Source organism: Formica exsecta, unplaced genomic scaffold (assembly GCF_003651465.1).
Source record: "Formica exsecta isolate Colony F162 unplaced genomic scaffold, ASM365146v1 scaffold218, whole genome shotgun sequence".
Lineage (NCBI taxonomy): Eukaryota > Metazoa > Arthropoda > Insecta > Hymenoptera > Formicidae > Formica > Formica exsecta.
Genome location: NW_021849477.1, coordinates 119,105 through 138,414, shown reverse-complemented (window position 1 = coordinate 138,414; position 19,310 = coordinate 119,105). Strand labels below are relative to the sequence as shown.

General features: G+C 41.4%; 1 protein-coding gene across 6 annotated transcripts in view; it reads left to right on the top strand.

Annotated features, from left to right (window-relative positions):
• LOC115235347 (heterogeneous nuclear ribonucleoprotein K) overlaps window positions 1-19,310 on the top strand; it is a 103,682-nt gene that overhangs the window by 33,775 nt on the left and 50,597 nt on the right. For 5 of the 6 annotated variants that reach the window (XM_029807054.1, XM_029807059.1, XM_029807053.1 and 2 more), the window contains 3 exons: window positions 1,267-1,316; window positions 12,311-12,426; window positions 16,674-16,730. In XM_029807054.1, coding sequence (XP_029662914.1) covers window positions 12,316-12,426; window positions 16,674-16,730 — 168 coding nt within the window. In that variant the 5' untranslated portion in view covers window positions 1,267-1,316; window positions 12,311-12,315. Of the gene's footprint in view, window positions 1-1,266; window positions 1,317-12,310; window positions 12,427-12,993; window positions 13,137-16,673; window positions 16,731-19,310 lie in introns of those variants that run through there. The other variant, XM_029807058.1, reaches the window with a different exon arrangement.

Genomic DNA, 19,310 nt, shown 5'->3' with positions numbered 1-19,310 from the left:
TTTTTTTGCCCCCCGCTACGCGCGGGGGGGGGGGGGGGGGGGGGAAAGGGAGGGGGCGTCTGGAATTTTCAACCTTGAATGCTCGCGCGATCGTGATTCGCGAGCGTGCACGGCTCGTGCAGTCGGCACGGTGAAGTTTACTCTCTCGCTATACATATCTGGTGACAGTGATCTAGCAAAAGTGCTTCAAGGTTCCGCTTCGGTCAGTCCTTGAGATCCGCGCGAGGGCAGCGAAGCGCGATCGAGCGTTTTAAACGCTGAATTCGATCGGTCGTTTTGTCCCAAACGGACGGATTTAAGTGATGTCTGTGTATCGGTCAGCGCGATAATTTTGCCCCATAATAATTTTGTCACCTTTGATACTCGTTCGCTTATTGTGTAATCTCGCGCGTTTCGCATCAGCGCGAAACACGTTGCTTAATAAATGCGCGAAACAAGCTGCTTAATAAATGCGCGACTTGAGCAACAAAGGATTTAAGTAAGGACACCTTTATCGACGCGAGGGATCCGAGGAGCCCCCGCAGTGGATGGCCTCGCGTAGATTCGCAAGATAATCGCGTCGGTTAATCGCGATTTATCTCTCCCGGCGGTTTCGCAATTTCTTTTAGGAACGTCGGGGTTACGGCCTTGCTCGCGTACAGTCGGCGATGAATAGTTGGTCGAGCGGTTATAATTAATTCCAGCGCACACGTGACCGCGCGATATTCTGTCTCGTAGGTCTCGACGCAGTTTTATGACGTTACGCTACTCGAACGTGAGATGCACGAGTGCGCGTTCTTCTGCGATTGTGCAAAAATAAGCGAACCGATCGAGATCGGCGAGACACGCTTTTATTCCGCCCAGGCGATCTTTTATTATTAATAATCTCGTAAGTTTAAATGCCCTGTTTATCGTGGGAGAGTACTTATTTGTATGCATACTGCAGTATGCATATTTTAATGGCGTTCGCCATTTACAGTTAATCGATAAAATTTCATGTCGCATACTAATTCGCTACCCAAATAGACACATTTCGCTTATCATCAACTTTTAGCGCGAATTTCGTCGTAATTAATATTGAATTTCGCACAAGGCTATACGCGAAACTTCTAAACGTGACACGCGGATATTTACGGACGCTTTAATTATCACTTTCCTTCGAGCATAATGACGCTAAGATTAGGAAGATACGAGATGTTAATTTCCGAGACTATAATATTACTAATTATAATATTACGCACACGTGTATTAGACGAGAGCTAACTCGCAATTATATTGATTGTGCAGGTCTTAGTATTGGTTCATCGCGGAGGCTGCAAAGGCGAACATCATTATCGGTAAGTAACAGTTGTTTGTTTTAATAATAAATATTTTTTTGCGAATTTCGCGTCACGATCGCTAGTATAATATTCCTTCGCGCGGCTCGTGAAAAAAAAAAAAAAAAAAGAATTCTCAGAAATATTCTTATCACGGCTATGTCGCCGCGGGGATAAACAACCGCGTTAAATGGGATTACGATTAGCGAGAAGCAGGTCGCGACGTTTTCGCGCGGTGAAGGTGAAACCAAAGCCGGTGCAAAGTAAAACGGTCCGCGCGCGCGTACGATGGAGAAGCGTTAGGCAAGAGGGACGCGAAGTGGTCAGACTGGTGTAACAGGACGTTACCCCCTGGTTGCGTGTGGCAGGGGCAGGACGATATTGTTGTTGCGCCTTCCTTCATCCTTTGCGCATGGTTTTCTCGGCCCTGCGCCGCAACGGCAACGGTTCTCAAACCTTACCGGACATCGCGATTCCAATCTAAATTCTCGATAATCGAATTAAATCAGATGAATTGAATTGTAAGCATTTAACATTTAATTTTTTTCTTTTTTGACAAAAAGTAATATATCGCGTTTTACATTTTTCAACAAATAATCCTTAAATATTTTTAACTGTTTATTTATATCTTATTATATACATATTTTCTCTTTTTTCATCTTTATTTTTTCCAATCGAAAAAATGGAAATTTGTTTGATCGCGTGTAACATTTTTTTGCTTTGCCTTCGATCGCGATTCCACCTGTGCAGCAACGCGATTACTTACCTCGCGCATTTCGCTCATCTTTCATTCCTGTCTCGCATTCCCATTACACGCCGCCGCGAGCCGATGTCCTGGAATGCCAGACAATGAAAACGAATGGCTCGCAGAGATTAAAAATCACGCATCGTCATATATTCTATCTCGCGGCGATCATTATTTCGTCGTATCTCTTTGCGTGATACTCACTGATACGTATACGAGACAAGAATCCCTTTCGCAGCTATCGACATGTCCTATATATTCCATCGTCATAAACCACTATGTCGACCGCAAAGGGTTAACCTAATGCTAGCGAAACGAGATACTTGACGCGGCGCTGAATGAATCAGTTCTTATTATGGAATAATATCGCTCAGTGGTTTCACGATGTTTACGCAACTCGATCATATTGTGCGATATACATTCTAAGATACACGAGATATATTTAGCGCTGATCAGCATGCACGTTTCTTCGTATTTAAAAACACGAAGATTTTACATATTTAATTCTGTGCATATTTAAAGTATGATAAATTCAACAAATCGTCTAGATTGTTATCATTTTGAGAAACGCGAACGTTTTCTGCGCCCACCCCTAATAGCTGATAATTTTACAAACTTTCCGCTTCTTCTCTTTCTATTGTTACGACTGCGGCCTACAAATGACGCCGGGTTAAAGATCGTATTTCCCACTAATTACTATTTTTGTTCAACTGCGACTAGCTTGATGTCAGCTTCGGCACGTTTTCACAAACGCGGCGCGCTAACGATTTTCTTTTACGACGCTCGGCTTACGACACCGTGGCGAGAAATACGTTATAGGTCGGTTTGTTAAACCCTCTAATCGCCGCCCCGCTTCTCGTTTTATCTGTTGGATCTTTTGGCCAATGAGTTTTATTTGTTTCATACGGCGTCTCTCGTCGCGACATTTCGAAATTATTATCGATAAAATTCTTGATACTCGTTGAATAAATAATCGTTTCGACAAATAGATACCAAGCAAACTGTGTTACATTGCAATCATCTTTATGGAAAACTAAGGATTAATCAATCATCGAGACATGCGCGACAAGTTCTGCGCGCAAATTGTAGGAAATGTTCTGCACGGTAAAATAATGTGCTTCTCGAATTTAATTGCGAAAATTCTTGCAAACAATGCGCCCCCGGTGTAATTAACGCCAGACTCTTTAACGTCAAATCCGCGTTCTCGTCTGGAAACGTAGCATAATAGATATTATGTAACATTAATCAAGTCGCAGTCTAACAAAACGCTTGCGACGGAGCGTAAAACGTATTATTCCGGAACACTAAACAACCGTACGCGAGGAAATTTCTTTCTAACAACAGCTTCGGTCATCGAGATAAATAAAGACTTTCGCGGGAAAGTGCCGGGTCATCGTTTGTTCTTTTGTTCACATAACTTCGAGCCCACATCGCATTCCAGGAAAATTTTCACAGCAATTTTGTAAATAGCTGTCGCGAGAGAGAGAGAGAGAGAGAAGTGAGTAAATGAATGAATTTTGCCAACACGGGATGGAATTCGCACTCGCGCTAAATAAATTTGGTGCTAGCTCGCTCGAGCTTCCGGCTTGTTCGTTTCATAGAGTCTAATTTTAAGCTTGGCCGACTGGACGAACGGACGGACGGACGGATGGATAGATGGATGGATGGGTGGGTAGGTGGATAGATGGACGAACGGACGAGAATGCACTGTGGAAGCTCGTTAGATACTCGCCTTATGGGAATAATTGAACCATCAATCGCAGAAACGCGTGGTGCACAGCGATCGATTCCTGTTTCGTCTTTCAGAGAGTAAATACGTTCGTTAGCGACGAAGGAAATTCCACTGATTATTGTAATAAGCGGCTAAATCATCATTTTTAATCCTGCTTTACCAAACATGAATTAATATTATCGCAAATAATTTAGATTTAAAAAAAAAAATAGTTTTTATATCGTAAAATTAGATGATATATTTTCGTTGAAGATATCTATATATTTTTTTTTTTTTTGCATATTGTACTGTGTGTATTCCATTGGAAAGAGAGTTGATCGTGCATCGAATACACTTAAACGTTCTCTTCATCGATATTATATTCGATCTTTAAAACGTGATTATATTACACGATCAATTTGTGTGCCATCTTGTGCCGATATTGGCTGGCACAAAGCTTAACTCAATTTATACCAAGTACAAGGGGAGACAATCCGGTTAAAGTGACTGTATCTAAATGCCATAAATAGATCATCGTCAGTGAAATGTCTTTACTCGGTGTACGAATTAATATTAGCTTTGATAGGATACGCCTGTCTACAGATAGTATTCGTGTTACAACCATCGCTTGCCATTTAATCGTTGATCTCGCTGATGTTCAAGTAATGACGTCGAAGTTCCGACAATGTATGTATATTTATGCGCGTATATATTGCGGATTTTTATATTTTTGAATATTCCACGTTTCTCCGTAATAGGTTAAAGAAATTTCCAGACGGGTCGCGAATGGGTCGAGTATCTTTTTAGCGGCCATTTTTTTTTGTTTGTTTGACACTTCTTTCACGCATAGAAGATTGCGGCACAAACTCTCTATTTAGCTACGTTGTTACCATGTGTTACAACGTCTGCCGGCGCGCGCGCGAACGGCTTCCGGCTTTCCAATCTTCTTGTCTGTCCGTACTTTGCATATTTCTTTACAGGCGTGTTCCTTTTCAGCGAGGATGCGGGGCATTTTGTAGGCAACGCGCGTAACGTATCGAACAGTCCGAAAGTACCGTAAGCGACGCGACGCGACGTTTGTCCCGCATACCGGGTGTCGAATTTACAGGCGCGTTCGGCGGCGTTAATCATTCTATTTCGAGGATCCCGAGGAAGAAGCGGACAGTGTGTGCATTAGCAGACGCGTCTCTCATACTGACGTCAAAAGTCGAATTTCTAAGCCAACTCCGTTTAGTCTCGACCAATAATTTCGCGGTTCACCTGCCAGTTTCGCTACCGCCATCGTCGTCGGCTCCCTCTCATCCCCCTTTCACTCGCTCAAGTCGAATATTATGCTCGGCCTGCGATCGCGAGCAAAGTATGTGCACGCATCGCAACGCTCATCCATATTCATGCTAATTTCCATGCGGTTGTGCCCGCGAACGATCCATTTTATTTTGCTCTTAATAATGCTGTTCAACCGATGCATCACATGCCTTATTTATGCAATTCATTAGCGACTTTTTTTCTCGTCTTGTATACAAGGATTTACACAGGGAGTAAAAAAATGATCTAAGGGTTTTTAGTACTTTTATTTAATCGGAGTTTATATTTGGAAAATGTGTAATCAGAAATTAAGATAATTATGATAGAGTAGAATCAATGCAGTATCGCGACAAATATGGATGTGTCGAGAAGGGGAGAGATAATAATTAAACATATAAAAACACTTTGATTTCCGGAAATATCTGGAAAGAAAGACGAATGTTTGATATAAAACGATGTTAAATGAGCTTCTTTTATCCGTTCACTCGATAAAATGTGTGCGCCATTTTTTCCGCGAATTCATTTATTGTTTCTCGTTCTTTCGGAGCATTTTTCGACCAATATTATGCTTTCGTTGCGCATTAAATCCGTATTTAAAAAAAAAGGCGGCTGTTGCAAAAATTTATCGTTTTAAGGTACTCGCGAACGAAGAAAGAGCGAATTAAAACGGAGGAAAAATATTTTGATCCGCGCGGTGAAAGAAAGAAAATGGGCGACGCTGAAAATCCCGGGAACATCCTCGACGAGTAGAGCCATCGCGAGTTAGAAAAGCCGCAAGAACACGGTGGGGAAAAACAGTAAACGAGCTTCTCTTTCCGACGACCACGCTTTACGGTACCTCGTACTGGTAACGCTTTTACGGTGTACATCGCGCCTGCTTACTAACGCCAGCATATTACGTTCGTCATCGCAGTTATGTGGCGGTTACTGACCGGTTCTCTTTTTTTTATTTCCGCGCCCCGTTACAATCTGATGGCAATTTTCTGACCCTCGCGCAACGCCCATCATCTCGATCCACTCGGACTCGCCATTTATTGAAATGCAGATGGATGTTGCGGATCACACGGTTTCCTTCTATTTCTCCGCCGAGAAATAGGATAGTCGAAAGAAAGGAAAGAACTGAAGTTATAAAACGAAATCTCACGTAAAATCGTCTCGAGGAAGACTTTTTTTCTTAGAATATTCTTTATGAATATTTTTTTTATGAACGAGAAATATAATGGAGGGAAACTCAAGAATGCCTCCATTGTCTTTCTTGTATAAGAAAAAGCACACTACGGCGTCTCGTCACGAGAGAGCCGTCATTACGCGTTCGAGGTTACCGGCCCTTGACTTGTAGATCAGGGATAAATCGATCGACGGTATAATACGACCGGGGCAGTTTACGAAATTACGGGAGACCCCGTGGGAATCGTCATTGGGGGCCGTGATAGAGGAAACAGGAAGGAGAGGCACGAGATGGCGGGAAACGCGCGCGTAGAGTGAAAGGAGAAGCCAGATGAGAGGTATACGAGGCAAGAACGGTAAACAAGCTTCTTTCCTTGCAACTCGTCGACTCGGATTTATGGGGCTCCGCTGTCCGGTCCACCACTGTCCTGGCTTTGTATTGCGAGCGAGTAGTTTCTTTCCTCGCGCCGTGATCCCCTCGTCCCTTTTTCCCTCTTTTACGGCACTTTTCCTCGTCCTCGCGGACAATCCGTCGTTTGTAAACCGCCGCGTATGAATTTTCTTCAATCTCCTGCACGCTTTATCGTGTCTCGACCCTTTTCCGGGGGAGGATTCTAGTTAAGAAGGAAATATATGAGCATCTATTTTTTCGTTTTTTTTTTTGTTTTTTTTTTTTAAATCTATATCTTACCCGAAAGAAATAAATTTTTTTATGATATCGCGAGTCTCGGAGAGAAGTATCGGTACGTATTTCTCGAGCAACGAAAGTATCAATATTCGATATTTTCGCGACTGTAGGATTGTCAGCGTCGCGACGCCCCGTCGTCATAATTATTCGCCGTTTCTCTGTGCGCGGCGACGAAATAATTACTTGGACAATATATAACTACGGAAGGCGCCATTATATCTGCGCCGGAAAAACAATCTCTGTCTCGGATACATGCGCCGCGACTTGTTTCCTGCGATTCTTCTCTTTCACCGAACTTTCGGGAAAATTGAAATACTTTGGTCGAGATTACTTAACTCGGCGATATTACTTTCGATACACTCCCTCAGTTTGTTAGATGCTTCGCTTTCCTTCTCCCTTCTCTCTTTATTTGGCATATCATATCCTCTCATATTCTTAATTAATTCCGGGACATTTTACTGTGGCATACATTTGGACATAGTTTCACGTAGTCAGCGAAAGCATGAGCACGACGTTATAACATCGAGCTAATTACATTTCATCCGGCATGCCTCGCCAAACTTTGCAAACGATGGTTTGCTTAATCAGGTTGCTATGGCATCTACTTGTTTTAATCGACCGTATTTCGTGATACGCGATTAAGGAGCACATGGTAACAATGTATGCGTCCAAGCGAGATTTCGTTGATTGATTAGATAGTAAGCCTAAAATCTTTACTCGAAAGAGATTGATATGCGATGTTCGCATTTAAAACATTTGACAATGTTTTAAATGCGAACATCGCGTATCAATCTCTTTCGAGTAAAGATTTTAGGCTTACTATCTAATCCTTACTATCTAATATAATAAATATTCTATCATAATATAATATCAAAGGGAATCTTGTTTTCTATCGAACGAATTGATTCGATAATTCAATTGTAACGAATTGATCATTGTATATGAATGGCGCCGAAAAGACTCGCGAACGAGCTTTCGTAAAATAAATCACGAGGAAATCACCGATTCAAATTATCGAATCGCTGAGAAACAAAGAGGTACAATCGAGAAAAGGGTTCAACACCGCGTAATGATCGCATTATCGAAATGGAGCATCGCGCATCGAAGGATTTAATTACCATCTCCCTTCGGTCGTTCGCCTTCTCGTTTCTTCTTCTTCTTCTTCTTCTCTCACGTGCCGCTATATCACTTGTGGACTAGCGTGCGGACTGGTTATGGACTAGTTAGTCGCTGCACTCCTGGGGAGAGTGGACTTTCAGGCGCCTCACGCTACCGATAGACTCCGCGGCGCCCTTTTTTTCCAGCCCCCTCCCCTTCATATGCCTCGCCCTGCCCGTGTCTTTGTCGATTTTTTTCCCCTCCTCTTTCTCTCTCTTTATTCTTCTTGTTTCTCTTTGCGTACGAGCGAGGCAACACGTGCACGCATACACAATCGACCAGCACGCGCGAGCGCGCTCTATCATTTTGTCATTCGATTTTTCTTGCGCGACGAAGCTCGACGGAACAAACCCCCTTCGCCTTCGAGAGTGGTTGGGAGACCTTTTTGGTTCGCGTCACGAGAAGCGCGGTCACGCACCCACATTGGATCGATGAGCGTATTGTATGTAGACGCGAGGTAAAAAATTATAATTTCATAAACGATGCTCGACACAATAGCCATTTTATTAAACATTATATCTCGCATGGTTATCAACGCGCGTGCTGTTTTAATTAATTCTCGGAAATATTAAAGTTGCGACGCGCTTATGCGCGAAAAGCAGAAGTTACGACGAGAAGGTATTTCGCACTTTAGAAGGTAATTTTTGTGATAATGGCTGTGTGTACAGACAATATTTCTGACTTACATACGTCATTCGCCGGGGATATGTTTGTGCAATCTTGTTGGGGTTATTCTCGGCATGGCCTCGTAACGGGAAAGAAGGATGAGGGATAAGTCGGCCGCGAATCGGAAGTGCGCTCTTTCGCTGCGGAATCATTGCGGTAAATTATTAACGTCGCGTGTGTCCCGGTATCTACTGGGTGGTATTGATTCCGCCGTCCTGCTTTTTCATCGCGTGCGTATGCACACGCGGCATCTCTTTCTACCGCCGCGTCGCTTTAATTCCCATTTGCATCCCGCCGACATTGTTATTAACCCCGGGACGTACCCTCAATCTTCCTTCGCGATGCATTAGGATTCTCTCTCTCTCTCTCTCTCTGACAGGAAAATAATTGCCACTGAATCCTTCCGCATTTTTTTACGATCCTGCGAATTGATTGATCGGACTGAACGCTCTTATTTACAAGAATGACGCAAATTGTGCTGAAAAGTTTCCATGACAACTTATATCCATATACTTATTTAGTAATCAGTGGAATTATGAGTAAAATAAAATTATTGCGTACAGCTCGATCAATTATTCATGTATAAAAGTGGGCAAAATTATATCTAGAATAGAAAATAAAAATATTTGTATAAAAGGCTAATTTTTTTTCTTGCAATATAAATTATTTGTACAATTTAATGATAAGTTCGGCGAGCGGTTTTATCCGTCCGCGGCATCAGACAGAGTGCCTTGTCACACAAGTGAAAAATCTTATTAAAAAGAATCTTGTAATCAACGTATAGAGTGACTGATCAAATCTGTGATTGCCAATTAGTAGGCAACAGTTCTAGCAGACATAGCTGACCTCATCATCTCTATTGTGCGTCTAATAAAGCAGTACTATTTTTCTCACCTGATGTGTTCACAGTTGAATAATTATTTTTGATAGTCTGCATTCGAGATGGGCTCACCGCTGTTCAGACATTATCCGTCAAATATTTAATTCGCGCATGCTGTAGTGTTATATACCGCGATCGTCCGACATGAGAAAACGATTAAAACCGATTCAGCTCTTTCGTCATATGGCTGCGTGCATTATAATCGGCTTCGGTCTCGAATACAACGAATACGACCTAGTTCAGTTGGCGCGTTTCGTTTGCATATTCGGTTTGCATATTTTGCCGAGTACAAAGAGTGCGCTTTACCGCCACGTCGCGGTTATAAAACTGCGGTTAACGTTACGCCACGTCTCGTGGAAATGTGCAGAATTGTAAGAAGTTAATTCGAGGATTTTCAGGAAATTGTTAAATGATCAAACTATTGTCGTGAGACAATGAGAATCTGTACATTTACATGAGATGAAAATTACAAACTTAAATAATTTTATAGGTGGAACGTGTAAAATTAGTTTGTAAAGTTATAATAAAAAAAAAAAAAGATTTATCTTATATTTAAAAAATATCTAGTTTTATCGAGGAAGTAAAAATAAATTTATTAAAAAATAGATAAAATTAATTGGTTTTATTTATAATAAAAATATATTTATTAAAAAAGCAGGAAGAGAGAAAAAGAGAGACATACAAAGAGATACATGTACATATGTTGTATAGATACAAGATGAATCACTAAAGGTGTTACAGGCTAATATTTCTGAAACTGAATGAGATATGAAATTCTTATTTTCCAGCAATTATTTGGTATCGAAGTGGGCGTTCGAAGGAAAAATGAAACTTTGCACTGCGGTTAACATGCAAAATTAATGATTTTAAAATAAGGATTTAGTGATTCATTCTGTATACAACGTAATTAGCGACATTGATATACACACACACACGCACAATACGCTACCTTGCTGGATATATAGCGCACAAGTTTCTCTCTGCATTCTCCTGTAACTGTCTATAACCTTATATTATGATGTTCCCATTGCCAGGTATAGTCTTGTATGCCGCGCATGTAGCCGCGATTTCTATGCTAAACGCGTCGCGCTATCGCCAGTTACATGCCGACAAATAATCGGTCGGCAGCCAGCGACGAGTTTTCGTTTCGTTTTCTTCCCGCGATAATAGCTTCGCAATCTAACGCGACCAACGTAGTAATTTTTTCGAAGCGAGTAATTCGTCTGTTCGAATGTACATATGTCGAAGATACGAGCCGTTCGTATATGAATTTCGGTTGATAAAGCTTATGGTTGCCGGTATTACGGGAATACATCGCGTGTGTGTGACGAGCACCATTGTGTGGTTAGCTTCACTGTTCTTTGATCAAACAGACTGATTATGTAATTAATTATTCGCAATTCAATCGTATTATAGTAAACATTCCGGACTGGTGAGCAGATAAACAGTGATTATCGCGTCAATTTATATCCATAATTTCTCTGCATCGATATTTTATCGAGATTTGATTTGTCAATAAATTTATCAATAATATGGCATATAATTATACGATCTCAAGGGAACGGGTCGACGAATATAACCCGTTTTCGATTCAATTATATTTTATTTTTATTTAACAAAAACAATTTCTTTGCCACGCATATTTATAAAGCGTGAAATGCATTGTACGCTTTGCGTTTTTAATATTTGATATCCTCTTGATATACTCCCGATATCTGTTACATTTCAACTTTAATAAGAGCGTTTAATCTCGTATTAATGAACGAAAATCGATGTATTAATAATTTAACCTTTCATGTCTCGAGGAGAAAATTAAGAGGTTAATGTTAGTCTGCGTTTACGCCCGCGGCCACACTCGAAGAAACTGCGCTAAATCTCTAATTAAGCAATGAATCTTCGGCGGCGTGCGCGTCCTGCAAAGGATACCGACGCACGTAAGAAAGAATTATCGGCGGCTGGCGCGGGGAGAATTAATCGTCGCTTCTATTTTCGAGCGGCAATGGCGGCGCGAGAGTAGAAATAATTAAATTCCAATCCCCGTCGGGTTTATCATTCCGTAGATATTTCCGATGCGCTTGATCGACAATTGAACGCGATTTCTGTCATTAACTTGATCAAGACAGTTCTGTGTTTTCCTTTCACTTGTATTCAAACGTTTAAAAACCAGTTTTCTTAAAGAGACTTAAGAATATTAATTACTATTATTTAATAGAATTTTTCACTCGAGAAAAGCATCGATCTATTTTTCGCAGGACGCTCTGTAGTTAAATTCGTTTGCATTAACAAGCGTTATAGACGTGGATAGACTGTGCGCTCGCGGCATCATAATTCATTGGCTGTTAAATCGCCTTGTTCGCCTTAATGACGTCGATGTCATGGGAAAGCCATTTTACGAGACGACGTCTTTTATTGCTCTTATCCGGCGTTTTCGTCAAGGGAGCCGCGACTGTCAACGAGGTCGGGAGCGTATGTTAATTTATCGCGGCTTTACGAGCCATAATCCTGGCAAGCGCTCCGTGCTTTGTGCGCCACCGGAGACGACGTTTTGTTCGAAATTACGGTAAATTCCGCGGCCCGATTATACGACATCACGTTAAATAACATCGGCTTCGCTCTTTTCATCCGCGAAACGAGTTCCGCGAGACGCGAGATACAAGAGACGCATTTTCTGACGAGGAATTTCCATCTGTTTCAGGAATAATGAAGAGAGAAGCCGAGGCTGGCGCTATGACAGGTTCCGGAGGTCCAACGAGTCCCCACAAGCGCTATCGACAGGGTGATGATGAGCTCCGTCTTCTCATCCCGAGTAAGGTGAGTGTCGTCGATCGATGTGTCGTCGCGATATCGTCAAATTAATGTTTTAAGTTTCGAGATATGTAACCAACAAGGTATCGCCGATACAGAAAATGAAAAATTGCGAAATTTTGGGAATATGAAGATAGTGCCTTGATAAATGAGATACACAAATTTGTAGTTAAATTCGTTTGCATTAACAAGCGTTATAGACGTGGATAGACTGTGCGCTCGCGGCATCATAATTCATTGGCTGTTAAATCGCCTTGTTCGCCTTAATGACGTCGATGTCATGGGAAAGCCATTTTACGAGACGACGTCTTTTATTGCTCTTATCCGGCGTTTTCGTCAAGGGAGCCGCGACTGTCAACGAGGTCGGGAGCGTATGTTAATTTATCGCGGCTTTACGAGCCATAATCCTGGCAAGCGCTCCGTGCTTTGTGCGCCACCGGAGACGACGTTTTGTTCGAAATTACGGTAAATTCCGCGGCCCGATTATACGACATCACGTTAAATAACATCGGCTTCGCTCTTTTCATCCGCGAAACGAGTTCCGCGAGACGCGAGATACAAGAGACGCATTTTCTGACGAGGAATTTCCATCTGTTTCAGGAATAATGAAGAGAGAAGCCGAGGCTGGCGCTATGACAGGTTCCGGAGGTCCAACGAGTCCCCACAAGCGCTATCGACAGGGTGATGATGAGCTCCGTCTTCTCATCCCGAGTAAGGTGAGTGTCGTCGATCGATGTGTCGTCGCGATATCGTCAAATTAATGTTTTAAGCTTCGAGAGATATGTAACCAACAAGGTATCGCCGATACAGAAAATAAAAAATTGCGAAATTTTGGGAATATGAAGATAGTGCCTTGATAAATGAGATACACAAATTTTTCGTTTTTATTTCACAAACACGAAAGGAGAAAATAGTTAATTATTTATAAATTATTTACATTCCTTCAAGCATTTGCAACGTTACAAACGCTAAATTAAAAGAAATAAGTTTTCTCTATGAAATTTTATTTGATCTTGTTTCGTTTGCGAATATTTTATTTAGTAAGTATAAAAAATGTCCCAGTCTTTAAAAGTTAATTTTATTCTCTTAGAATGTGAATTTGCAGGCAACAAAAATAGCATATTACTTATTTCTCTTGCTAATTTACATATTCTCAAAGTTTGGTATAATTTTTTTTAAATTTTCTAATTGGAGATCTTTTCTTGGGAGTCAACGTGTTTGCGAATAATATTGGTGGGTGAACGTTTACATTCTCTTATATAAATATTTCTTAAATAATACGGAAACACACATTCGCGTTTACGTGTTCTCCGAATCGGCGGAAGCCTAAAGTTGACAGTCGTCGGCAACGCCCCCGTCACTTCTCGACGAGCACGTAATGTGTATTGCAGCGCACAATGTAGATCGGGGACGTGCTTCCCACACGTGTTCGCCACACTGGGTCACTGTATTTTCCAGTCACGCGTGTTCGGCCCGGCTGTTTTCGCCGTCTTGACTGTATCGTTATCGTCTAGCCATATGTGCAACACGGGACAACCTCCGTCACGTCCGTTGCATCGATGGAACAGCCGGGACTCTTCCGGTCATTGTCGCCGCGCTCGGCGAACCGTTATCAGTTTCTACTTTCTTTCCATCGCGGGAAATCCCGCGGCGAATCTGTATAAAAAAATCGCATACACGATCTTTTAAGGCAATCGTTACGCTTCTCTCAGTTGCCTCAGCGCCATGAGCTTCCATCTTTATTATATCGCCGATATATCGCCAGACCGGATGTCCCTCTTTTTCTCTCGCTCTTTCGGTTGGGCGGATATTTTCTTGCGCCATCGTTTCCTCCGCGATACAATAAGACGCGGGAGGCGAATATCGCGATTGCAGCGGCCGCTGAGTCTGCTTTCGAGGGCATCGGGAGAGAAGTAATATCATGAATCGAGGTCTATCTGCACCTCCTTTCGCTCGATAGTGATTGATTGTAGCATTGAGAGTATCGAAGGGAGCACTCGCTTCTTGCGCTTTCTTTGTTCGATGTATTTTCGCAGGAAGAGGCCGTAGAAGATTTTATCGCGAAACATTTTCTTTTCGTATCTCTCCGTAATTTTCCTCGGCGTTTCTTCGGGAGTTTTCGAGGGATGACTCATCGCGAGATACATAAATTCGCGAAACATAGTTCGCGTACGATATAAATTGTTTGCACATCGCGCGCGTTAATAAACTTAATTAAATTGAGTGACCGATCGTGGGAGTGCAGATAAGTATGTGCCGTCGACACGCGCGAGCGTTCAAAAACAGCATGCGTCGCGTGAAACGATATCTCGACTAGCGAGCAAGTTGAAATTTTCGTGGCTGTATTTGCTTAGAGCTTAATTATCGCGAACATCTGCGAGATGCTGAAGGAGACGAAGGAGAGAAGTTGGCGAAAATTTGACGCACGTTTGCGTCGGGCTTCATGATACGGGACTATGACGCGACTCAGCGCGACGCGCTGCACGTGACATCATTAACGAATGGCCCTGAGCAAGATCGCGCCTTAATTTCCTAATGGACGACAACAACGTGTGTACTACGATGCGTGCCGGTGCGATTTAATCGGCGCCTTATTGCGATCCAGGCGGTCGAGCACGAACGACGTCGCGCTCGATCGGGCTCGTACTCGAAGCTCGCGCTACGTAATCGACGATATCATCGCGTGCCGTCATTAATGCATGGTGTGTCAGGGACGATCGATATAGCATTTCCAATACCGTAGCCTTCGTAGAAAGTTGGTGAATTTATAACTTTAATCTCTCTGTGCCAAGAAACTATACGTGTATGTGCACAGAATGTCTTACAAGGAAAAGTTGTTTGAAAATTCAAAAAATTATGAACTTTGGAGAGTATATGAAAGGGTATCTTGAAAAATAACAAGTTACTTTGGTTTATTATTCTAGTTCATTTTAAGAGGTTAAAATAAAAGAACTAGGCCATTTTTTATTTTTATTTTATTATTCACAAATCAAAGGAAAAATACAAAAAAAAATGTAGCTACAAATTGTTTAAATGACTATAAATTGTTTATAATTATTTCAACAATTGTTAGAGAGCTAGGTCCAAATTATTCGTTAAAGAAGCAATATTTCTCTACAAAAGGTTTATCATACATAAAAAGTAAAATATATAAATGAAAAGTAAGTGGTTCTATTTATAAAATATATAAATGAAAAGTAAGTAGTTCTACTCGCTTAAATTTAGACAACGAACAAAAATTATTTAAATTAAGTATTATAATTTTTTGAATTTTCTCGTAAAATTGGACTTTCTTTTTTGAAAGCTGTGCTCGTTATTCTTTCCATCTGCGAATTTCTATTTTGTCGAGCGCGAAAACGAATACGTTGCATCGTCGGAATGAAGATGACTGCGTAGCCGCATTCCAACATCAATACATCATATCATAATACATTGCTGCTTTCGTGCGCATCGAAGTGTGTCCTTGATGCGCCTTCTCTCGCAGGAGAAAGCGTTAATTGCCAAATAATATTAGAGATTATTTAATTAACCGTTGGAACACGGTGAATCTGTTATTAAAGACAGCACCGGCCGTATAAGATCACGCGACATTATAGATCTGTCAAAATTCGATATCCTCGCGATATATATTGCATTCCGTCCCATTGTAAACTGCAATAATTTCGCGGTTTACGAGAAACAACAACAGTCGTTGTTTTCGCAAGCGGCATCGGATACAATGCCGGAAGTTTGAACTGCGGAAAAATCAAAAATCCAACTAGAGGAGCGAACGTAAAATTTTTATCGCGCACATCAAACGGGGCTTTCTAGAGAAAGCGAGAAGTTAATGCACACAACCGTGGTTCTCGTGACGGCAGAACGGAATTTCCGTATTTCATCCTTGTAAATTTCCTGAGGCGGATTATCTCACTTCCAAATTTTTCGCCAATTAAACATTTACCGTTGCTGAATGCGCCCTCGGCGAAATATTCTCTTAGTTAATAACGTCGTAAAAGCTGAGGATCGTATAAATGTATCATTGACCGTAATCTTGACGGAAGTTGTTTAATCCTTAGATTGGTACGTCAGGTTTTGATACAAATGAAACAATTTGTAAGGTTTAAACAAATAAATAATTAAACACAAATGCTGTTCAATATTATTATTTATTAAATTGAAAAAACTTCATTCTTCGAAATTTTAGAAGATTTTTGAATTATTTGCTCTTATAATTATCTTATTTATTAATTATGTTGTATTATCTTTTGTTACAGGTTGCCGGTTCGATAATTGGCAAGGGTGGCCAAAACATCACCAAACTCAGAAGTCAGGTAAGCTTTTGCGCTTCGATTCGTTCGTAGTTTCGCTGCAATTTCGTTCCTGTCTTTGTCTGTCTTCTCGCGAAGCTCCTTGTTACGAGCAAACACAAAAAAGATAGTGGAAGACAAGGATCGTATAAATAATCGAGCAGAAGATCGTAAAAATTGTCTCAGCAGTACAATTTAAAATGCATACTGTTGTATACTATAAAGCGACGCGTTTTTCCGATCTTTTGACTACGTTTGCGCTTTTAGTTTTAATTCTATGTCGGATTTTTAGTTGATTGAGAGTCATTTTTTATTCCGTTTATCAATTTTCCGGCAATGACTTAATCGGCTACTATTGTCATATTAATTAAAAAATCGCGGCTTGCATTTTACTTTTCTCGCGCACCGTCTACGGATCGATGACACGAGTGCCTGTAACGTAATTAATCCTTTAGCTCCCTTGAGCCTTTTAACATCGTTTGAATCTAAAATAATTATGGTTTATACGATTATAAGGGGCACACAGAGCGGTAAAGGGTTGATACGGAGATTTATATAATTTGTGTAAAGAACAAAGCATGACAAAGAGAGAGAAAGAGAGAGAATTACTGCGTGTAAAAGGCTTTATTGCGAGAATTTGTTTGGCCAGGCGCTCGTCTCGTTCTCCAAAGACATTCCCACAGTACGAACTTCATTATGCATTTGGTTCCCGAAACACGGGGGACGGCTTTTCTCGTATATATATATCTCGCGCCGTATCAATATTTCATGAGACATTCGTTATTTCTTGGTTACAAGGATGGTAGCTTCGTTTGCTTCGATTTTTATTTTCGCGCGCCGTACTTTAAAAGCATGAAAATTGCACGTTCGCGATGATCGATGACGAGAGAGCTCGTCTTTCTACTCGTCGACGTGGGGGAGATCGACGAATTCTCTCGTCTTCGTCTGCGCGAACTGATCGATGCATCGCGCGCGGTCTCTTTGCAACGTTAATGTCGCGATTTAGATTACGAGTCTGAGTCTCTGAATGTCCGTGTTTTTCAACATGCGATCGGGATTTGTCGCCCCGTTTGAACCAAATGAATACATGAATGTGCAGTACATCGTAACATTCCGCGAGTTAGAGTCATCTTTGTTAGTCTTGCGACTCACAATCAATTCAATCGATTAGTCGACTCGAGAATGAATCATTGCATCTCTATAGATCGTTGCAAAATCGGCGGATATCATGAGCGCAAAAATAGCACAATTAAATTTTTTACAAAAAAGTCATATAATTTATAGAACATTTGCTTCTTTTTGACGATCTCTATAAAGATATCCACCGATTTTGTCGTACATTGTTACTTGAATTTATCGTACATGTAATTCAATTTTCCGCGATAACATATCGACAAAACATACCTCCGCTAAAATAATTGAAAAGAGGAGGGAGGGGGGCAATCACGTAATCGTGTCCTTTGTAGTGCATGTCTTTGTAATCGTAAATAAAATCCGCGATACACGATTATATCATTATATTACTTGCGTTATCAGCTGCCAGGGTCACGATAAGGGCCTTAACGGGGGGTTTCGAGTGCGCAGCTTTAGCCTGCGAGCTGCTAAAGTGCACTCGGCGCGGGGACAGAGGGTTAATCGCGTTAATATCGTGCTTAATAATAATCGCGTATAATTATGACGTCGTCGCAAATCACACGCGTGCACCTCCGTCACGATTCGACACGCGTCGAAGGCGAAGCCGCACGTCCAGTCAGTTCATCGTAACGTTACCGTGCGCACGCACGTCCTTCGACTTTTTTTTGAGATATCTCCGCGTCTTAACACCTGTCGACACGAGCGCGCCCTTCTCTCGACAGGACACAGTCTGCGTCTTCTAGTGTAAATGGAAGAACGTTGCGAGATATCGCTGAAACAGCGAGATCCAACGCGATTGCGTGCTCCGAGATGGATACAGTACTTTGGGAATGATAATTGATAAGGGGAGAGCAGTTTTAATTATAAAACAATTTGAGAAGATCCTGGTTTTTAAAATTTGATAAATGTTGAACACATAATATAATCGGATTGAGATTTATTATTCGCGTTATTAATTCGTAATTTTTGTTCTTAATTAATGCGATTTGGTTCGGCGGAAGCGAATACGGTCATATCAGTTATTGGTATAATAATGAACGTTTAATTAGTTTGATAGAATCGAGAGAGGATCTTAAATTTATATATTTCATCCCCGGTATAAATGTGGCACGATTCGTCGACCATTATTCCCGAAGAGTGCTGTATCCGAGAGAACCATTGGAGAGGATCTCTCGACGATTCATTTCCAGTTTGCGTTGCTATTCTGGCGGCCTTCTCAGAAACCCTCTTTACGCGAAATCTCTCGTCGCTTTGTGGAGTTTGATGATTCGAGTGCGGATGCTTCGCAAACTTCCGCGAGCGACAATATGCTTGATGTTAGAGGGCTGCCTCGGTTGTGTGCAGAAAAATATTGGAAAGTCGTAGAACGCGAAGAACTTTGCTGCAAATCGATGGATAAGTTTTATCGGCGTATAGTACAGGTACGAATAGTACAAATAATAGTTACATATTTCTTGCGCGCGCGGAAAA